Source organism: Monodon monoceros, unplaced genomic scaffold, assembly GCF_005190385.1.
Source record: "Monodon monoceros isolate NGI ecotype Baffin Bay Population unplaced genomic scaffold, NGI_Narwhal_1 Super_Scaffold_9, whole genome shotgun sequence".
In the NCBI taxonomy this organism is placed as follows: Eukaryota; Metazoa; Chordata; class Mammalia; order Artiodactyla; family Monodontidae; genus Monodon; species Monodon monoceros.
The window spans coordinates 50,059,148-50,079,952 of NW_021703786.1; the positions used below are offsets into that span (position 1 = coordinate 50,059,148).

The following is a 20,805-nucleotide window of genomic DNA, read 5'->3' on the forward strand; positions in this document are numbered from 1 at the left end:
CCAGGACAGGGGAGGCTCACTTTGCTGGTGGCAGTGGATGCAGACAATCTGACTGAAGGGCACAACAAGGGCGTAGTCCCAGTAAACGCTGGAAAGGAACCAGTTTGGCGTCGCTGTGTCCCAAGACCTGCCATCCCACCTTCCTCATCTCCCGGCCCCGACACCCGTGAGACTACCCAGAATAGTAGTATTCAGGGTACTACTATTAGTACCCTGACCGTAGCCGAGAATGTGACCTCGGCCAGCCACCTTGTCCCTCTGGGCCCCACGCTGTCCTCATGGCACAGAGCCTGGCAGTCTCAGCTGCCCAGAGCTTGGCTCAGGCAAACCTCTCCGTGCCCAGGCCTGGCTCAGTCCTAGAGAGCTCGGGAACCTGTCCAGGCTGCCTCCCCCTGCAATTCTTGGCATCGGATAAGGAGTGAGGCCTGCCCCCTGGAGCAGGCTGGGTCTCGCCATCCCCCGCCCGGGAGCGAGGCTCCTTGGAGGAAGTCCCACAGCCCCCACCTCTTTTCCAGCTCGGAATCCCCCAGAGTCCCGTTCATGAGCTGGTTGGGGGTCCACTTCAGAGTCAGGCTGCCTGCAGACTGGTGCAGGGAGAGGTAGCCAGGGACAGCCTCCACGTCCCCCTTCTGCAGGGAGCAGACACACCAGAAGACGGAGAAGATGAGGGCCTGAGAGGCTCCTGGGGATGGCCTATGGAAAAGGAGCTCCAGGTGCGTGCAGGGAGGCCAGGCCAGGCCAGTCACAGGATCCTGGACTGGGGGCCAGGAGGAAGTAGGGGGCATCACGTGCCACACGCAGATGTGGGTGCCTCCTTCCCCTGGCTGGCCTGGGGCCACTGGCTCTGTCCTGTCAGCCTCCTGGATGCCAGGCGTGTCCGGGCCAGCCATACCCAAGCTGGGCGTTCACCCTGCCTGCTGGCTGACATTCCTACTCCCGGACGGCCTGGTTCTCAGCTGGCCAGAGCAGATGCCATTCCTGGCTCCTGCCAGCTCAAGGCTGGGCGTGAGGCTATGAAACAGTGAAGTAGGGGGTGGGGCCCTTCTCCCCCTTCTCTCTAGTCAAGCCCCTGGGAAAAGGCATGAATGTGGCTGGAGGTCTTGGTGCCTTTGGAAAAGGAAGAGGAGGGCCGGGCGTTAGGCTCTCCTACCGGCTGTACCAGCACGTTGTTTTTGCCGTAGAGCAGCCGTGTCCTCGAGTTCTGGTGCAGGGATTCCACGTACTCACGGGCGCAGGCAGCTAGCCTGTCCTCCGATGCGCTGCCACTTGAGTGCCGCTTCCGGATCTGCGCACAAAGTCACGGCTCTGCCCTCAGCCCCAGGAAGTCAGCCGTGGGGGTCAGCCCTAGGCCTCCCTGCAGACCCTCTCTAGCTGACCCCAAGGGTCCTTCCTGTCCCCAGTTTGCTCTCAGCCACGGACCAGCTCTCTGCTCCTGGCATTTATGTGAGCGCCAGTGTGGGGAAAAGGCTCTCCTGCGGTGGCCACTACCCTGGGCATCTCCGAGGCCCAGCCTATATCTGCCAGGAGCACACAGCCCAGCTGCTCCTCCCCAAAGGCCCAGGGGCATATCCTGGGTGAGCACAGGGTGGGAAGAGTGACACCTACTCCTAGGGCTGGGCGCTTCGCAGGGGAGTCCTGGCGATTCGGGGGACCCCGGATACGGTGCCTCTGGACCAGCTCATCAGCTGAGGGGTCGGTCCAGTAGTGATCGGCTGTCTTGAGCTTGGTGTACTCCAAGGCACAGGGTCCCACTGTGGAGACAGGGACAGCCAGCTCAGGGGTGCCCCCTCAGCACTTGCCCTGGAGCCCCCACTGGCCCAGCGCAGGCCTGTCTGCTACTAGGCTTACCTAGAAGAGAGGCCAAGATGGGGCCAAACACAGGGTCTGCCAGTAACGCCTCCTTCTCGTAGTACTTGCTGCCAGGGGAGAGACAGACAGGGTGACCACTGGGGCTCCAGAACTCATTCCATGGCCGTCAAGCTCACCAAGGAGATACATCCCCACAAGGATCAAATTCATGTCAGTTACCAAGAAGAAATGAGTCCACAAGGACAGAGCTTTGTGGGGTGCCTGGTGTGGTCTCTGCTTTCGGGGTACTACGGGGGGACGGCACATGCCTGTGGGCTGTGGTGGGCAGTCCAGCACAGGGGGGGGCGGGCTCAGGGAGGGGCAGTCACCTGCAGTTCTCCACCAGGTACTGCACGACCCTGTCCAGCACTTTCTCGATGAGCGCTGTGCGTACCCATATGTGTTTCAAGGCCTGCAGGCTGAGGGCTGGGGCCTTCCCACTGGCAGAGCCCTGTCTCTGCTGGGTCTCCTGGTTGCCCGCCAAGGGTTTCCTGCAAAGAGGGGGTGGGCTTCAGGAGTGGGAGGGCTTGGGGGTAAGCCTCATCGCAGACTGGTGGCACTGGGAGCGGAGTTTGGAGCTGCAAGACAAGAACCCAGAGGACTGATTGGGATGGGGGGTTGGAGGTGGTGGACAGGACCTTGTGCCTGAAAGGGCCACCCCCCACCCCCACCCTTAGGCTGGCCCGTCATCCGAGAGGTGAGGCCCTGCAAGAAACAGCAAATGGAAAGAGCAGAAGGGAGGCATGGGAGGGGCTGGTTCAGGGCTCACCTGCCCTCTACTTGCTGCTGCAGCTCCTGCACCTTGTGGCAAACCTCCCCAGCCACTGGGCACGCCTTCCCCACCTTGGTGAACAGGGCTGCCATCTTGTCACTGCGCAGGAAGCCGGCGGCACGGCGCCTCAGCTGATGCAGGAGGCAAGCCTCCACCGCACCTGGGCCACAAAGGGAGCAGCAGCTGAGCCTGGGCGAGAGCGGGAGAGAGAGAAACACTCCCCTCCCCCATACCTATGGAGAGCAGAGAGGCGAGGGCAGGCCCTGGCTCTGCTAAGACTAGGGGGTGAGGTTCGGGCTTAAGACAGGCCACGGAGACATACCCTGACCTCCCTCCAAAATGCTCCCGCGGGCCCCACCCCGCTCCTGCCCAGGGTGGACCTGCGGGGGCTTTGCTGTGCCACACCGTCCCTGTCCCTCTCTCTCATCTGGTATGTATGTGCCTCCTGTATGCAGCATTGCCCCGAGGCTCTGAGGACAAAGCTGCCAGTGCCAGTTGGCATGGGTGGCTCCACCCCCTGCCCATGAGGGCAAGCACGGACAGCTCCTACAGGACAGGGGATGTAGGGAGCACACAGCCTGGCAGCCCTCCTGTAGAGCAGAGATGATGTGGTTGCTAAGGAACGAGGCTCTGGAGAAGGAGCTGAAATATTGATGAAGCCACTGCAGAGATCGGACCTGACAGCAGCCCTGAATTATTGACGAGCCCTGCAGCCGACAGTGAGGGATTTCTACTTCCCATGCAGGGAGGGCTTCCCTTCATTCATTCATGTTTTTAGGGGCTAGGCCTACACTCTCTGTCTGGATTCTGCTTTCAGCAGACAGGCCCCATAGGAAGGAAAGAAGGGCTTGGTGGGGGAGGGTGGGGAGCTGCCCTGGGCACATACAGATTCTAAAAAACTTAGTGTGTAGGTGTGGGGGAAGGAGGGGCTTGGCCATTATTGAGGACAAGCTGATTGTTTTCCAGCCGAGGAAGGAAAGGCCCAGAAAGGGGAAGAGAACTGATTCGAAGTCACAGAGTGGCAGAGCTGGGCGTAGACACAGGGCCCCAAACACTGGCTCAGCCCCTTTCACCTCCTCCAGGTGTGTTGGGGGGTGGGGGCCCACAGGTGGGAGGAGGCCTCCCCTCACTTCACAGGTACTCTTTTTACAGGGATTGTGCTGGAGGTGGAGAGTCAGAACACGGTCTGACGCGTGGTGCCACTCGCTACTTCTGGAAAACATGGGTAAGTGACTTAATGCTCTGAGCCTCAGTTTTATCATCTGTGAAATGGGGGAGACTTCTTAGGACTGGTGTGAATTGTTACACGAGATGACGTATGTAAAGCCCTCTACCGGAGGCCCTTGATGCAAGTCGGTTCCTGACTCCTAACCTCTTTTTGTCGAGATCCTGTTCCATGGCTAACCTGTAAGGGCTGGGTTTTTGCAAGTCCTCTCATGGGCAGAGAGAGGCGAGGACACACTAGAGAGAGAATCACAGGCTGCCCCAGAGGTGGGTGGAGGTGTCATTCTCTTAGGAACAGGGGAACTGAGGCCCCATCGAGCTTACTGTGACTAGTGTTGTTAGAATATGAAACCTGGGGACTTCCCTGGTGGCCCAGTGGTTAAGATTCTGTGCTTCCACTGCAGGGGGCATGGGTTCGATCGTTGGTCGGGGAACTAAGATCCCACAGGCCACACAGTGTAGCCAAAAAAAAAAAAGAAAAGAAACCTGGACTTAGGAAATAATCACTGAAAACAGAGGCTCTCACCTGTTTTCTGCCTTCATTGTTACTGACAGACAGTCACTGATGACCTATAAAAGAGTTTTGTTTGGCTTTCTCTTGTACTGAGGTCAAGAAGTTAGAGAGAGTCCCTGGGGCCAATGTGGAAGCTGGCCAGTTCACTGAGAGCATCCCAGGGAAGGGGAAACAAGACAGGACCCCCTCCCTCTCCTGGGAGCTCAGGCCTCGGAGGACTTTATTTCACAAGTTGCAGCCTTTCCTTCATGGCATGTTCATATATCGATGAGCACATGCATACGCAGACAGATGTATCCACAGGTATCATGTGCGTAGGGGACATGTGGGGGAATCTTTGCTTAAGTGTCCACATATTCCCCTCCATGGCTGTCCCCTTGGTCCCTGGAGGTCCTGCGTGGCCCTGAGGTACATAGGTGAGTGACCTTTTTGTCATAGTCTCTTGGTCCTGGGGCTGCTGCAGCTACAAGTCCACAGCTGGAAGAAGGGGGTGACTATTTCCTGGGGTGGCACTCCCCGATCAGAGTGGGAGAAAAGCAGCACTGAACAAGGCCAGAGCAGCAGCAGGCGGCACCAGTCCTGCAGAGAATCATGTGCCTTGGTGACGTGACTAATTGCCGGGATAAGGAGTCATTAGCTTTCCTACCTTCCCCAGGCGACTGCCCATGTAGCCAGGCTGGGGAGGCTGGGGATGCAGGCAGCAGCTTGGCCTCACCCAGCCTGCCAGGAAGACTGTGAGCACAGGCCTCAGGGTTCTCTGGGGTGGGTGGAGGCATTCCTCAGCAATTACTGCAAGTAGGGAATATTGAGAGAAGCCCAAACAACACACCCAGTGCCCCCACTCACCCCATGGCCCCTAAGTTCCTTCTGTGAAACCCGGGCAAGGGGCCAGGCGACGTCTGCAGAGGGAAAAATCTTTCTCAACTCTCTATGTTCCAAGCAAAGTAAACGACCCTCTATGCCAGGTATTCCTAAGCTGGTTCCATGGGCTCCTTGGCCAGTTAGTTGTTCAAACTATACTAGTCCTTCCGCATTCCCACAGGGCTGTCCCCCACAGGGAAGGAGCACGTCACTGTGTGCAGTGTGTAGGCAAAATAATAATATAATAACACTGATAATAATATAATTGAGAATTACTCTCCTAAGAGGGTTTGTTGATAGGCTTCTAGACCTTCGAGACCCCCTAAAACTGCACACAGAATCACTGGTCTGTTTCTGCATGCTTAGGTGAATGTTTTTATTCTGGATAAAGGATCCTTGGCTTTTAGTTTCTAAAAGGGGTATCTGATCCCAGAAAGTTTTAAAACCCTGCTCTAACACTTTTGAGCTGAGAGGAACCACAGACACTTCCACTGATCGACACTTACAGATATGCAAGTACAGAGATCCCCCTGGCCTCTCCCCACATACAGAGAACACCACACTCAGAACTGCAGTTGTAGAGCTATCAGCAATAATGCCCGACTCTCCAGCTGTCTGTGCTCCCCAGGAGGCCCTCTCACAGACCAACAAGCACCCTTCTCCAGGGAGAAGGTCACACAGAGGCCCCTGGAGGAGACGCCCATCACAGCCAAAGCACCGAGTCAGCCGAAATCATCCCCCTTCTAACTGAGCTGTCTGGGCCCTGGTCCCCAGCCGTGACATGAAGGTTTCAGGAGCCCCTGTCTCAGGGTTCCCAGCACCACCCGCAGCCACTCTGGTTGCCCCAAAAGAGGGGAGAGACAGCCCTGACATCATTCGGATCACTTCACATAAGAAAAACACGTACTAATTGATAAAAATCAACACTGTTTTTGGTCACTAGTTGGGATGGGAAGGTTTGGGTGAATGAACTGAAACAGAGAAACAGGCATGACTCAACAAGCATGATCCTTTCACTCCCCACCTTGGTCTTCCAGTGGCCTTTGGAGCTATGGTACTGGATGAGCCCAGGGTACCCTTTCTACTCTGTCATCCTATCCAACTGACAGCAAGGCTCAGGGAACTGCAACTCGGAGTGGGCAGGAGTGGAAATAGTTTTAACTTTAGCACCCTGCTGTGGACATCGCACCCTGACAAGGTCTGGCACCATCGTCCCAAGGAAAAGCAGTGAACTACAGCCCAGACAAGCCCTGGGACTGTCCCTCACCAGTCTCTGACATGCTCCTAAAGTCTATTAAGATACGGGGCTCAACAAATGCTACATGGATTGGAGACCACGAGTGCTAATGGAATCTTATAGGGCCCCTCCCACAAACTCCTTACTTACTGATTTAACCATTCCAAGGAGTCCAATTTAGAACAGAGGAGACATCAGTAGATAGAGAGGGAAGGGACTTGGGAAGTTACTGAATGTTCTCAGACCTTGCTGGATTGGCAAGACCCCCTACGGTGGCAATGTGGCACTGTCTATTAACTGAAGGGACTTGGGAAGTTACTGAATGTTCTCAGACCTTGCTGGATTGGCAAGACCCCCTACGGTGGCAATGTGGCACTGTCTATTAACATTGCAAATAACCTCTGACCTAGTGACCCCTCTTGTGAGAATCTAGCTTACAGACAGAATCAAGCTTACTTAGTTACAACAGCAGAAGACTGGAAACTATCCCCTTGTCCATCAATAGAGGACAGATTAAGTAAATACGGCACATTCATACAGTATAATATTATACCACTCTGAAAAAGAATGAGAATGATCTCCAGGAACTAATAACGGAAAGGTCTCCAAAAGCAAGATGCAGAGCAGTTTGACTGCATGATACCTTTTGATTACAAAAAGGGTGGGGTAAACAAAGAATAGAATTAAAAAAAACAAAATCAGGACAAAAAACTTGGAAGGATGCACAAGAAGGAAGAGTGGTAGTATTACTGGTGTGGAAACTGGTAGGTGGAGGGGAAGTGGGTGAATGGGGGCAGGGAAAGGAGTGAGACTTTTCACTGTGTACCTTTTGTATAGTTTTGACATTTGAGCCAGGTTACCAATTCAAAATAATAACAATAATTCCATCATGAAAGGATGCTAGAGATTCTCTCCAACCTGGAGGTGAATTGAAAGTCATGAAACTCAGCAAGGCTGGGTCTGTCCATGGGCACCCACCCCATCACCAGCTCCCACAGCAAACAGGGTCTGCAGATTAGCTTGGTTCCCCCTCCCACAGGATGATCTGGGCTCTGCTTAGGGTAGCCACTGGTGATCTGAGCTGCGTAGGGACCGGAGAAACAATTCAGTGGGCTGGGACAAGCTTAGGTGTCTCAGGAGCCCACGAGAATGGACTAAAGCCATGGCTGCCAGGAAACGCAGCAGTGGTTGAGAAGGGTCCTCAGTCAGCCCAGCGGGCCTCAGAAACAACCCCCGGCTCTCACACGCATATCCACATTGAAACTGTGTTCAGCGGCCAAGGGGCCTGGACAAGTCCAGCCTGGTAATAGGGGGACCCACTGAATGGCCTTCAGAGAACTAGGTCAGTTGGCTGAGGTAGAGGGACACAGCACCCAGTTAGCACAGCCTGACATGAAGGCTGGGCCCAAGGCTCTGAGCCAGGAGGGGTTGATAATGGGAGGAGCACGTGTGTCCTGCGTCCCCTGCTCCCCACCTCTGCCAGCTGCCATCTGTGCAACAGGCGAGTTCAGCTTCCAGGTGAGCAAAGCGCTGGCTGGAGCAGCTAGCCACAAGTGGCTTGTTTTGGTCCTGGAGTTTTGGGGGACATTACTCAGAGCAGAATTTTTAAAAGCCTTGGATGGTGAAACCAAGATTTCCAGGAGAGGAGCAGCCTCCCTGGAGATAAAGGAATGGGTAGGATGGGCGGCCTTATTTTAAGTAGGAACTTCCTCAACTGCCCATGGAGGGAGTCAACATTTCACTTGTAGCGGATGAAGTGAGGGGAGGAAAGAGGCGAGGCCAGGCATCCTACGTCTCTCCCCTCCCCACTTCCCCGGCCAGCTATTTCCACCAGGGATTTGTGACGGCTGCCTCCACGCGGAACGAGCATTTCTATGGTAACAAGGGTACATTTTTCCTTCCGCCTGCACTGGTGATGCTGGCGGTTTGCTTCAGCTTTGAGCGGGGGGGGGGGGGGGGGCACTCAGCCTTGTTCAAAGCCCTGAAACAAGAACGCAACTCTCCCACCCAGACTTTCACTGGGAGGAGAAAGCACTGCCCTGATACTCTGGAACCAAGCAAGTGAGAGAAATGAAGTTCATACCACACATACCCATCTTCCTTGCCCTGCTCGGGATGCAGGGCAGAGTCTGCATGTGCTCACACTGGCTTACCAGGGAACCAGGCCACTGCCAGCCTCACCCAGCTCGACAAGAGACCCGCCGTCTCCCAGAGTATCTCTGGACATCATGAGTCCACTGTTTGGTGATCCAGGCTATGCCTCCAACTTCTCCTCAATGCCCCACACCTCCAGGCTCCACTCCTGGGTAGGCCTCACAGGGGGACCCATCCCTGGGCAACACAGGCTTTAGAGTCAGACAGATGTGGGTTCAAACCCTGGTTCCTTTCCTTACTAGCTTTTTGACTTTGTGCAGACTACTAAGTCTCTCTGAGCTTCACCTGCAGGGAGGGAAAGGAGCAGGTGCCACCTCAAGGGGTGCTGAGTGACTAAAGGCAATAGCCTGTGCAGAGGGGCACAAGGCTCTTTGTAGCACCCGGAACATGGAAGGTGATGGATGAGCATTAGTGCCTTTCCTTCCTGTGCTGTGTCCGTTCCCTGCCCTCCCTCTGGTACCTACAGGTGCTCTGGCTGTGATCCCCTCTAAGGCCACCCCTCCCACCTGCGCATTGGATTTCAGCCCCTTTCACCTCTCAAGGACATCACTCCAGCAAACGTCCCTTCTCTTTCCTGTATCTTTAATTTTTTCCTATTAGATACTTTCCATTTGTACATAACTGTTCTGTAATTTCTCCAATTAAAAAACACCACACCACCACCTCCCTTGGCCCTACATCCCCATTTAGGTGTTAAACCATTTAGCTGCTTCCCTGCACATAAAATTTCTCAATAAAAAAAATTTCTCAAAAAGTTGTGTACGTGCCACGCTGCTAGATATTGTGATAACTGTTGTGACAGGTCATCTGGAGCTGCCTCCCTGAAGAAGGGCTAGGTCTTGATCTCAAGGGAAAGACTCTAGGTGCCCTTCCTCGGGCCTGTCTCCATAGAGGGCCCCCTTGGCAGCCCGAGAAGGCAGGACAGGGAGGGGAGGGAGGACGTGTGCTGTGGTCACCAGAGGTCTCCCCACCCCGCTCTAGACAGGCATGGCTGTGGCTCCATCAAGGTCAAGGATTTCCCATGGGCAGTGACTTATAGGGAGAGGGATCACGTAGAGCTTTTCTGTTGGGACAGGAGACCTGCAAACGCTCGTTTTTCTTACAAAACCAGCCTTCATAGCTCGCCTCAGCGGTTATGGTCAGCACTGAGGACTCAGGACTTTGGCCTTCCCTGTAGAAGCTCCCTCATGGTAGGGGCCCAGTGTCCTGGGTTTCTACTCTTCCTCCTCATTTTGGATTTCACCATGACTGGCCACCGCATGACTGACCATCCTACTGTCTGGCAGCCAGGTGATGACTGGCCTGGTGTGGGCCGGTGAAGGGCTGGGTTTGCGTCCGTCTCTTCTGGGTTCGCTCTCTAGAACTACCCAGGTCCCCCACCTGGACCCTGTCGTTGGTTTAAAAGACCAAGGATGGGAAGGGAAGACAGCAGCCTCAGCAACAGGAGGTCCTTCCTGACTCCAGCTGGGGGTCCAGGATCAGGGAGGACCCTTCAGCAACATCCAACATCTGCTCCCCTTCCCTGTTCTCCCCACCGCCCCTGGACACAGGTTCTAGGCTGTGAAGCCTCCACCACTAACAGATGTCTGTACATGGACTTGGGGACAGAGGCTGGGCCAGCTCGGGGGTGGGACTATCTCTATGTGTTGGATTAAACGCAACAGTCTACAAGACAAATTAAATTATGAAAATTCAGTGACTAGCATTTAATGCCGATCTATTCCTATAAAGTATTCTAGGACTTCCCTGGCGTGGCGGTCCAGTGGTTAGGACTCCACGCTTCCACTGCAGGGGGCATGGGTTTGACCCCTAGTGGGGGAATAAGATCCCGCATGCCGTGTGGCACGGCCTTAAAAATAATAATAATAAAATATTCTATATTTATGTGACTCCAGACCCAACCCTCCAGTATCCAACATCCAGTTCCAACACCCAGAAGGTGGGGCAGATTTCCATACTTATTTGTCTGTTCGGCAGGCTTACGTGTCCAGAATCCTGTTTAAGGTTTAAGGATGCATTCAATACATACTTTTTGAAATAAAAAATACCCTATAAAAAAAAAGCTGCATACACTTGCTATCTCTATCTCTTCCTCCACCCATCCTCTCCTCCTCCTCTTCCTTCTTTTTAAAAAAACCATTTCATTTTGGAAAATTCCAATCATATACAAAAGTAAAGAGAATGATGTAATGAACCCCCGAGTACCCATCACACAACAGAAGCCATGATCAAGGAAGGACCAATCTTGTTTTAGTTATACCACCTCCAACCACTTTCCCCCTTATCCCTAGATCATTTGGAAGCAAATTTTACATATCATATATTTTTGTCCATAAATATTTTAGTGTGTATCTCTGAAAGATGACTCTTTTAAAAACATGTACCTAATACCTGCACTGCACCTAAAAAATCAATAATAATTTCTTAATATTTTCAAATTCCTTGATTGGGTTCCCAGAGTTCAAATTGTTCTGATTGTCCAGATGCTCACAACTCTCAGAAACATGGATTCCTAAATGGAATCCTGGAGAAGGTTCTAGGAGGCTTTATGGGGAAGGTTAAAAGATCACTTTCAAGAACAAAGTAGAACGTCACTGGTGGTGATGACATTTACTGAGCACCTACTGCATACCTGGCTCCATGCTGTCTGCTTTACCCGCATCACTCTTTTAATCCTCACATCAACCTTATTCCGTAGGTTCAGAGTTGCTGAATAAGTGGCCATGGTCACACACTTGGTGACATGGTCAGTCTGTGAACGCAGGTCAGGTCTGCCGGACTCCAAAGTCTCCGCTACAGACCATCACCACGTGCCCTCAGCCATGCCCCAAGACAGGGCGAGGGGAGCCAGTCTCCCAGAGGGCCTTTCTTCCTACTGGATCATTACCACAAGGAAAGTGGAAGCCAGTTATGCTGAGAATGAGCTGTTCATTCAGTGTGGGCGGGAAGAAGAGAGAAGGAATCCCTTTCACTGAAGAGAGACAGAGTAAAAACTGGCTGGTGCCTGAATCTCAGGAAGTGCTGAAATACCTCTGGCTGCAGTACCCCAGGTGGGATGCACCCTCCCGTCACACCTGCTTCTCTCCCAGCTCATTAGCATCTCCTTGCCATTCCCCAGAGGAGCTTGCTGTGGCTGAACTTCCCGGCTAATGAAAGCTGCTTAGCAACAGGCAGCGGGTTAATAAAGCCCTGGTGTTGTTCCCAGCTCCACAGACTCCACCCCCGTCTCCCATTACAGCTCATCCTCAGTCTGAAGCAACCCTCAGGTGGACGGATCAGCGCGGGGAGGGCAGGGAACCTAAGGACTGAGGGGCAGGGCTGGTCTGGGTCCCGCCCCCAGTGCCTGTGGCCAGAAAAAGGAGATGTTTACAAGTCTAAGAACCTGCTCTGCCGGGCCGGGAACCTCTCTGTGGGCCTCCTAAAGCCCTTCTACCCACCAGTGATTAAAATCCAACCTCAGCGCCCAATTAGAATGGAACAAACAGAGACACTGTGGAGGCAGATGCTCCCCTCTGAGCCAAAGGGGAGGGGAGGCACCGTGCTCCTCGGTTAAGGCCTAAACTACCCCAGACCCCTTGATGGGAAGAGTAACTGGGCACTCTATGCGCAGTCATATTGCTATTGCAAATGCGGAGTTCAAAGGTGAAACTTAGGACAGTCTGCTGTTTAACCCTGACCTTGAGTTGCCCACAAGCAAAATTTAAGAGCACCTTGCCCTCTGGGGGTTGGGGTGGCAGGAGATAAGCAGCCTACGCCCGGGGGGTTCAGGAAGCCACAGAAAAACAGGAAGCATTAATTTCATTCAGCAGCACAAAGTTTCAGAGGCCATATTATGGAGCAAAACGCAAACTTGACATGACTTTTTTTTTTTTTGCAGTACGCGGGCCTCTCACTGTTGTGGCCTCTCCCGTTGCGGAGCACAGGCTCCGAATGCACAGGCTCAGCAGCCATGGCTCACGGGCCCAGCCGCTCCGCGGCATGTGGGATCTTCCCGGGGCACGAACCCGTGTCCCCTGCATCGGCAGGCGGACTCTCAACCACTGCGCCACCAGGGAAGCCCTGACATGACTTTTTAAGATGAAGATGAGATATCCAAGAACCTTTTCCCAACAGTGGCGTTTGGGCCTATTCTCCAGTGCACGGGTACAGTCACACAGGTCCTGGGGGCTGGCAGGGGGTGCCTCAGAGCAGCAATGCAGCCTTGCTCTGTGGTAGGAGAACAGCACACATAGAGCCCCTCCCTGCCAGCTGGGTTTGCCAGCAAGGCCTCCTCACAAGGTTCCTACTGCTGGGGCCTGACCGGCTTCTAGACAGACAGGTTTAGGAACAAGCACAGCAAACACAACACACGCACGTTTCTAGTCAGTCCTGGGAGTGTCACTCCTCCCCTTGAGGAACAGGAACTTTCCTGGGTTTGCCCAGGGCCAGGTCTTGACCCAGGGATTCTTCAGTTCCATTTCTAAGGCTCTCCAGGAAGGTTCTGTTTCCGGTTCAAATGTCTGTATTCTAAGGAAGCTCAGGGAAGCTCATCTTGCTCAGGCCCTGCCCTCTTCAGTCACCCCCTAGCCGTCCTCTGCGATGAACAGAGGGGCCAAGGCAGGGCAGAGGGGCCCAGGACCTCAGCCCTCCACAAAGCTCTAGTAAAAGGGGTCACTCACTGCACAGTTAATCCAGTCTCCACAGCCTTCACTCTGTTCCCTTTCTCTCAGCACTCTCTCTGCTCTCCCACTTCCCCAAGAACAAAGCTGAATCCTGGATGTGGCTGGGACAACTGCAAGACCCAGGGTAAGACTGGGACCACTTCAGACTAAAAATGCACTTCTGAGCATTTTTCCAGGGGGTGAAGGAGCCTGGCATTTCAGAATCTCCAAAAAGCCAGAAGAGTGGAGTTTTCCATCAGTACATGTCTATTCTCTCTGCCTCCCCCTAGGAATCCCTGATTATGATTTCACTGTGTGATGCAGGCAGGAAAAACGGTTGATGATCACTGCTTTTTTTGGCCACACTGGGTGGCACGCGGGATCTTAGTTACCGTGCCAGAGATCAAACCTGCGCCCCCTGCAGTGGAAGTGCGGAGCCCTAACCACTGGACCACCACGGAAGTCTCGATAATCACTGCTTTAAACCAACCTTATTTGGAGCCCGAACCGAGATCCCCCTCACCACTGAACACCATTTTCAACAAAGTATAAAGATTCCTTTTCCCGTGGGTCTCAGACGCCCCGGCTTGACCTAGCTTTATACTATCGGGAGCCCCTCCTGCTAGCATTCCCTTCCGTGACTGTGCACTAAGCCCAAAGCAGAGGCAGCAAACTGGCAGAGGCTTGCAGATGCCTTTTGTTTAGCCCACACCATTTTTTTTTTAATGGGAATTAGTTATCAGCATTTAAAAATTGGTTCATTTCATGTAAAAACCCAGACTTCCGGCTTCTCTTAAAATAAAACAAGGGCCATAGCAAGCCAGGGCCAGCATTCCTTCAGAAGCTAAGTGGTGGCTGCCCCCTTCAAACATGGCAAGTGCTACCCATTTCACCCCAGTCCCCACCATTGCCTGCTGTCCCACACCCGGACTTTTCTCGTTCGACCCTGTGGGCATTTAAGTTTGCACTTTGACCTAAGGCACCTCCCGAAATCCAGCAGGACAGGGCTCCTCTCGCTTTGGGGATGATCTTAGAACCCTGGAGACCTGGGTCTATTTCATAGACCCTTGTTCTAGTTCCGTGACTGAAACTGGCTGAAAGTAGAAGAATCATTCCTTTTGAAGGTGCTATCCCTGCCTGCTGGAAAGAGCCATGGGCTTCAAGGCAAGAGGCAAAAATGAAAGGCCTACTGCTTCCTGGGGGCCCCTGGGCTCATCAGAGGAGAGCTGACAGTTTCTCCTCACCCTAATGGGCCTGATGGTGGGACGCCAACAGCTTTTTCCCCTGCCTCTCTTCCCCCATTTACCTACGGCCGCCCACATGTGGCACCCATGCACAAGCTGTCTGTGCTATTTTATTCTGTCTTCTGTGTTTGCTGTGTGTGCTCTGGACGAAGCCTAGCACCATGCCATGACTAATTGGCCACCGGTAGAGCCCTTCTGGTGACAATGACAGACACTGGCTGACGTCAGGGGAACACAGCACAGGTGGAAGGGAGTAGGGTTCTAGTACTCGTCAAAGTCACCTATTGCAAAACTACCATGCTTTTTCCCCAGCAGGGCTTCTGCCCGAGAAAAGTGGGATCAGACTGCTCCTGCAAACCTGAGAATCGTTATATCATCTCAAAGAACCAGGGAAGCTTACCCGAAAGGGAGATAGTAGGACCTCAAATCTTGCAAACCTAGTTTCAGGCTTAACGTCCAAAAGAGGAGAAAACACAGACATTTTTCTCATCTCTTACAACGCTAGGAACCTTCACATGTATCATCTCAATACCCACAAAAATTCCTTAAGTTGGGAATCACCACCGTGTTTTTAGAGGAGCAAACTGTGGGTGACAGAAGTTAAGAAACTTGTCCAAAACAACTTGAGAAGTAAGCAGAGCACCAGGGTTTGTCTGAACCCTCAGTCTGTCACTCGGGCTCTGCTCACAGGCTGCCTCTCCCCAGTCGCCCTCCCACATTTCTCTTTTTTTTTCCGTAGCTGTTGCCACACCTGTTATTGCAGGATATATTCACGTGTACATTTGTTTTCTGTCTCTCTGCCCACAGAATGTAATCCTCCGGGGCAGAGACGCTGTCCATCTTGCCACTGATGTTTCCCTACCTGGAGAACAGTATCTGGAATCTGGGGGACCTTCACTGTTTGCTGCTGGACTGATGGGAGGGGCAGCTCTATCGGCCTCACCATGCTACTGTCAAAAGTGTTCCTTCCCGTATCTCCTCCTTTCATTCCTTCACCTCAGAAATACACAACCTCCCTTCAATGAACACCAGTCTCAGAGGCCAAGGAAAACAACATAAAGGTGGCAAATGGGGGACTTCCCTGGTGGTCCAGTGGTAAAGAATCCGCCTTCCAAAGCAGGGGGCGTGGGTTCGATCCCTGGTCAGGGAACTAAGATCCCGAATGCCGTGGAGCGACTAAGCCTGCGCGCCACAACTACTGAGCTCACGCGCCTCAACTAGAGCCTGCGTGCCACCAACTACAGAGCCCACACGCCCTGGAGCCTGCGCACCACACCTAGAGAAGAGAAAACCCACACGCCACGACTAGAGAGAAGCCCACGTGCTGTAACAAAAGATACTGCATGCCGCAACTAAGACCTGGCACAGCCAAAAATAAATTAAAAAAAAAGATGGCAAACAGAAGGTCAAATTCCTGGAAACCCAAGAAGATTCAGTTGTGTGTAGGGACAGGCTTGCTCCTACAAAAGCAAAAGTGTTCACACTGAGGCAGAAGCGTTGGTTTATTACAGACTTTCTCCTTTCTAAGGTGGGAAGGCTTGGCTATCCCTCCTTTACACTCATGTTGTTTTGCACGCAATCGAGTGCTTGGATAGCTGGGATGCTGGAGCAACACAGGTGGGGTTAATTAGAAAATAGCTGTGGGGCTTCCCTGGTGGTGCAGTGGTTGAGAGTCCGCCTGCCGATTCAGGGGACGCGGGTTCGTGCCCCGGTCCGGGAGGATCCCACATGCTGCGGAGTGGCTGGGCCCGTGAGCCATGGCCACTGGGCCTGCGCGTCCGGAGCCTGTGCTCCGCAACGGGAGAGGCCAGAACAGTGAGAGGCCCACGTACAGCAAAAAAAAAAAAAAGAAAAGAAAATAGATGTGGCACAGAAAGCATCCAAAAGCACAGACCCTTCCCCAAAGTTAATGTAAAGATAAACCAGAGCAGTGGTTCCCAAACCCAACTACCTAGGACAATGGCCCTTAAAGTGTGGTCTCTGGACCAGCAGTATCAGCATCATCTGTGAACTTGTTAGAAATGCAAATGCCTGGGGCTGCCCCAGACAGACTAGAATCAGAAACTCCAGGGTTGGGACCCAGGAATCTGTTTTAACAAGTCCTACAGGTGACTCTGATGCATGCTAAAATTTGAGCACTACTGTCCTTGGGAACTAGACACATATAGTCGATTCTTGGGCCCTGGGGATCCTGATTCAGTAGGTGTGGGATGGGACCCAGAGATCCCTTTCATAAGCTTCTGAGTTGATTCTGACTTGCAGCCAGATTTGAGAACTACTAAACCTGAGGACTCATCTTTCCCTGGCCCCAAGATAGTGTCCTCAGTTTTTAAACCCCTCTCCCATTATCCCCCAGTCGCTCACTCACCACATAGAGTAAGGATGTGGCTGCTATCTTCATGCACAAACTTCCTGGTGACAGCCTCCTCCATGATTTGCTTCACCTGTGAATAAATGGGCAGCATCGTTATTGATTGATTGATTAATTGATTGACCAAAGGCCTGTGAGCAAGTAAATGGCTTGGCTCTGCCCCCCTGGTCTGGGTTCAGACACCTGCAGAGTAGATGATAGGAAAGGGAGGGGTGAGGAAGCAAAGTTTCTTCTGTACAGATAGCACCAACATCTTGGAAAGGCAACTGGGAAAAAAGATGCTATAAACCCACCAATCAATCAGTACAGATATTCCAACCCAGGAGGAAGTGCCCTGCTATAGAGAACAGGGGTGGGATGCTATTTGCACATCTGTACTTAGCTGCAGAAGGCCTGTGGGCAGACACACTGTCCTTTAGGGACAAACTGTTTCAGTACAGGCTCCAGATAAACAACCTGACCCTCCTTTTCTCCCTTCTCTGAGGGTAGGGGTACACGTCCATCTAGGCCTCAGGGACACTCCCCACATGCTCACGAGCCCAGTCTTCTTTCTGTCTAGGTAAAGCCCTATGTTTGGGTTCCTACCTGGATGTAAAAGCTTCTGAATGCCTTGTAAGGTAAGCGGTCACAGCCTTCTTTAGAAAGCACTTAAAAAAAAAACTTTAAAATTGATGTACAGGGACTTCCCTGGTGGCACAGTGGTTGGGAATCCGCCTGCCAGTGTGGGGGACACGGGTTCGGGCCCTGGTCCGGGAGGATCCCACATGCCACGGCGCAACTGGGCTCGGGCGCCACAACTGCTGAGCCTGCGCTCTAGGGCCTGTGAGCCACAGCTGCTGAGGCCCGCGCGCCTGGAGCCCGCGCTCCGCAGCGGTGGGGGGGCACTGCAGTGAGAGGCCTGCACACGGCGGCGGGGGGGTGGCCCCCGCTTGCCGCAACTAGAGAACCCCCACACCCAGCAGCAGAGACCCAACGCAGCCAAAAATAAATAATTAATTTTAAAAAATTGATGTACAAATAGAAAAGGGTATATATCATAATTACACAGCTTGAAGAATTTTCACAAATTGAACACACCTATGAAACCAGCATCAGATCAAGAAACAAAACGTGACCAGCACCCTAAAGTACCCCCAGACTCTGCCATGTTTCCTTCTAGTCACTATTTCCCTCAAAGGTACCCACTATCCTGACTTCTAACATCATAGAGCACTTTTGCCGGGTTTTGTACTTTTTATAGATGGAATGGCTCACTGTGTAGTTTTTGTGACTGGGTTTCTTTTGCTCCTTGGTGTGACTGTGAGATCTGTTCATGTTGTATATGGATGTGCATTGTTCATTCTCCATTGTGTGAACAACTCCCAATTGACTGGCATTCGGGTAGCTTCCAATTTGGGGCTATTATGGGTAGTGCTGCTGTGAACATTCTAGACATGTCTTTGTGTGAACACGGGTGCTCATTTCTTTGGATTTATATTTTTAGGCAAGGAATTTCTGATGAGTATATTCTATATTATTAGATTTTGCCAAGTTGCTCTCCAAAGTGGTTGTATCAATTTACACTCCCAGCAGGAGTATATGTGGTTCTAGTTGCTCCCAACACTTAAACCATGCACTTTTGATGCCTTGGGGGAACCTGCCAGGAGACAAATACTAATACTGAAGATTAGAGGGATGGATTACCTCAATCCCAACATTAAACCTTACAGACACAGTAAGCTCTGGGAGAGCTAGTCTTTGCCATTCTTTGGACAATGTCCTGTGTCCAGTGTCCTGATGCTGCCCTTGCTCCCTAGACCCTCACTTTGGTTTGGAGGGTGGTAGAGCTTCTGAAGTCTGGGGAGGAGGGAGGAAGGACCCGGAGTCTCCTCCCTGCTGCAAAGTGCTCATGGTTAGCGGTTAGGTAAAGGTGGATCGGATCGATTCTGCACTCTATTTTTTTTTAACATCTTTATTGGAGTATAATTGCTTTACAGTGCTGTTAGTTTCTGCTTTATACCAAAGTGAATCAGCTATACATATACTTATATCCCCACATGTCCTCCCTCTTGCGTCTCCCTCCCACCCCTCTAGGTGGTCACAAAGCACCGAGCTGATCTCCCTGTGCTATGCAGCTGCTTCCCACTAGCTATCTACTTTACATTTGGTAGTGTATATATATCCATGCCACTCTCTCACTTCGTCCCAGCTTGCCCTTCCCCCTCCCCATATCCTCAAGTCCATTCTCTACGTCTGCGTCTTTATTCCTGTCCTGCCCCTAGGTTCTTCAGAACCTTTTTTTTTTTTTTTAGATTCCATATATATATGTTAGCATACGGTATTTGTTTTTCTCTCTCTGACTTACTTCACTCTGTATGACAGACTCTAGGTCCATCCACCTCACTACAAATAACTCAATTTCGTTTCTTTTTATGGCTGAGTAATACTCCATTGTATGTATGTGCCACATCTTCTTTATCCATTCATCTGTCAGTGGACACTTAGGTTGCTTCCATGTCCTGGCTATTGTAAACAGAGCCTGCACTCTAAACTATTAAAACCTTCCTAGATTACTTCCCAAGGGGTTTTGCATTAAACAGAGCATAATGTCACAGCTCAAAGACCTGCAGGCATCTGAAGCAGGCTGTTGGGGCAGATTTTTGGATTAGGAGGACCTATAGATACCCTGGGAATTCCCTGGCGGTCCAGTGGTTAGGACTCGGCGCTTTCACTGCTGGGGCCCAGGTTTAATCCCTGACGGGGGAACTAAGATCCCACAAGCTGTGCAGCACAGCCAAAAAAAAAAAAGAATTATACTACAAGTCCTTTATGAAAGGCCAGACTTGCCTACAATTACCCGCACTGTCCCTACTTGTAGGACAAGAAAGGATTTTATTTCTCTTGAAATCAAGCACTGAAGGGGGAAGGGAACTAAGAGTTCAGAGCGGGTCAACCTCTGTCAGGTAATACACATAGCTGTGGCATATTCTGGACATTTCTTACATTTGTTTAAGAATCATTCTGGGAGTAGCACAGACAGCCTTCTAAATACTGCCTTCCCCCAAATCTTTCCCATCATCCCTGAACAACCCCAAATTTGGAACACATCAACAATCCTAGCACATGTGCCCATAGTTTGGGTATGGCTACATTTTTGTTCTTGTTTATACTGTTCATATAAGTCTCTGTCACTAGACTATTTGTTTCCTGAGGATAATTACTGAGGTTTGAGATTTGTTTTTTCCTTGGGGAGACCAGAGTTGGGGCTTAAATTCTAATTTGATGTACTCCTGGCCTAAAAAACCTCTCACTTGGCCACTTCACAGCAAAGGCACAATAGAGCTTCTCACACACAGTTGGAAAAGGTGATGGCTTCAACTACTTTGCCAACAGAAGGGAAGGAAACAAAAGTTAGGACACAATAGCCAGGCCATAATTAATGCGGGAGAACGATCTAGAGCCTTCCAGGATTTTATAAGAACCCAGAGTCTTCTCCAGTCCTGAAACTCTAGGAAAGGGTAAAGGAACCAATATGGTAAACTTTTATATATGAGGTGAATATCACTATCCTTATTTTAGAGATGAAGAAATTGAGACTCAGAGAGGTTAAGTAACTTATTCAAGGTCACAAAGAGCTGGTCCAGACTATCCCAAAGTTTATGCATTCCCATCAGACTTTGCAGTCTCCAAGATCAGCAGATTTATTTACCAAATAGTCATTAAGTGCCTATGCGGATACAGAGTTCTGGACAAAACGGATGGGTGTCCTGCCCTCATCGAGTTTACACATCTGGCAGACAAAGAGGTAGGTGGGAGGAGTTCGTGGCTCCATCCAGAGGCCTAATCCATTCTAATACACTCTGTGGGTTTGAACTCTCCAGCTCTCATTTGCGGGTGAGTCATATGGACACCCCCCACCATCACCACCATGAAATTGAAATGGCTTTTAGGGCAGGGTCAA

The 20,805-nt window shown here is 51.7% G+C and overlaps 1 protein-coding gene across 2 annotated transcripts in view; it reads right to left on the reverse strand.

Moving 5' to 3' along the window:
* SGSM2 (small G protein signaling modulator 2) overlaps nucleotides 1–20,805 on the reverse strand; it is a 36,938-nt gene that overhangs the window by 15,353 nt on the left and 780 nt on the right. For both annotated transcript variants that reach the window (XM_029212498.1, XM_029212497.1), the window contains exons 2-9: nucleotides 16,863–16,938; nucleotides 2,618–2,780; nucleotides 2,178–2,339; nucleotides 1,849–1,916; nucleotides 1,606–1,751; nucleotides 1,151–1,285; nucleotides 505–629; nucleotides 21–88 (exon numbers count right to left, since the gene is read on the reverse strand). In XM_029212498.1, the coding sequence (XP_029068331.1) occupies nucleotides 21–88; nucleotides 505–629; nucleotides 1,151–1,285; nucleotides 1,606–1,751; nucleotides 1,849–1,916; nucleotides 2,178–2,339; nucleotides 2,618–2,780; nucleotides 16,863–16,938 (943 nt within the window). The remainder of the gene's footprint in view (nucleotides 1–20; nucleotides 89–504; nucleotides 630–1,150; nucleotides 1,286–1,605; nucleotides 1,752–1,848; nucleotides 1,917–2,177; nucleotides 2,340–2,617; nucleotides 2,781–16,862; nucleotides 16,939–20,805) is intronic.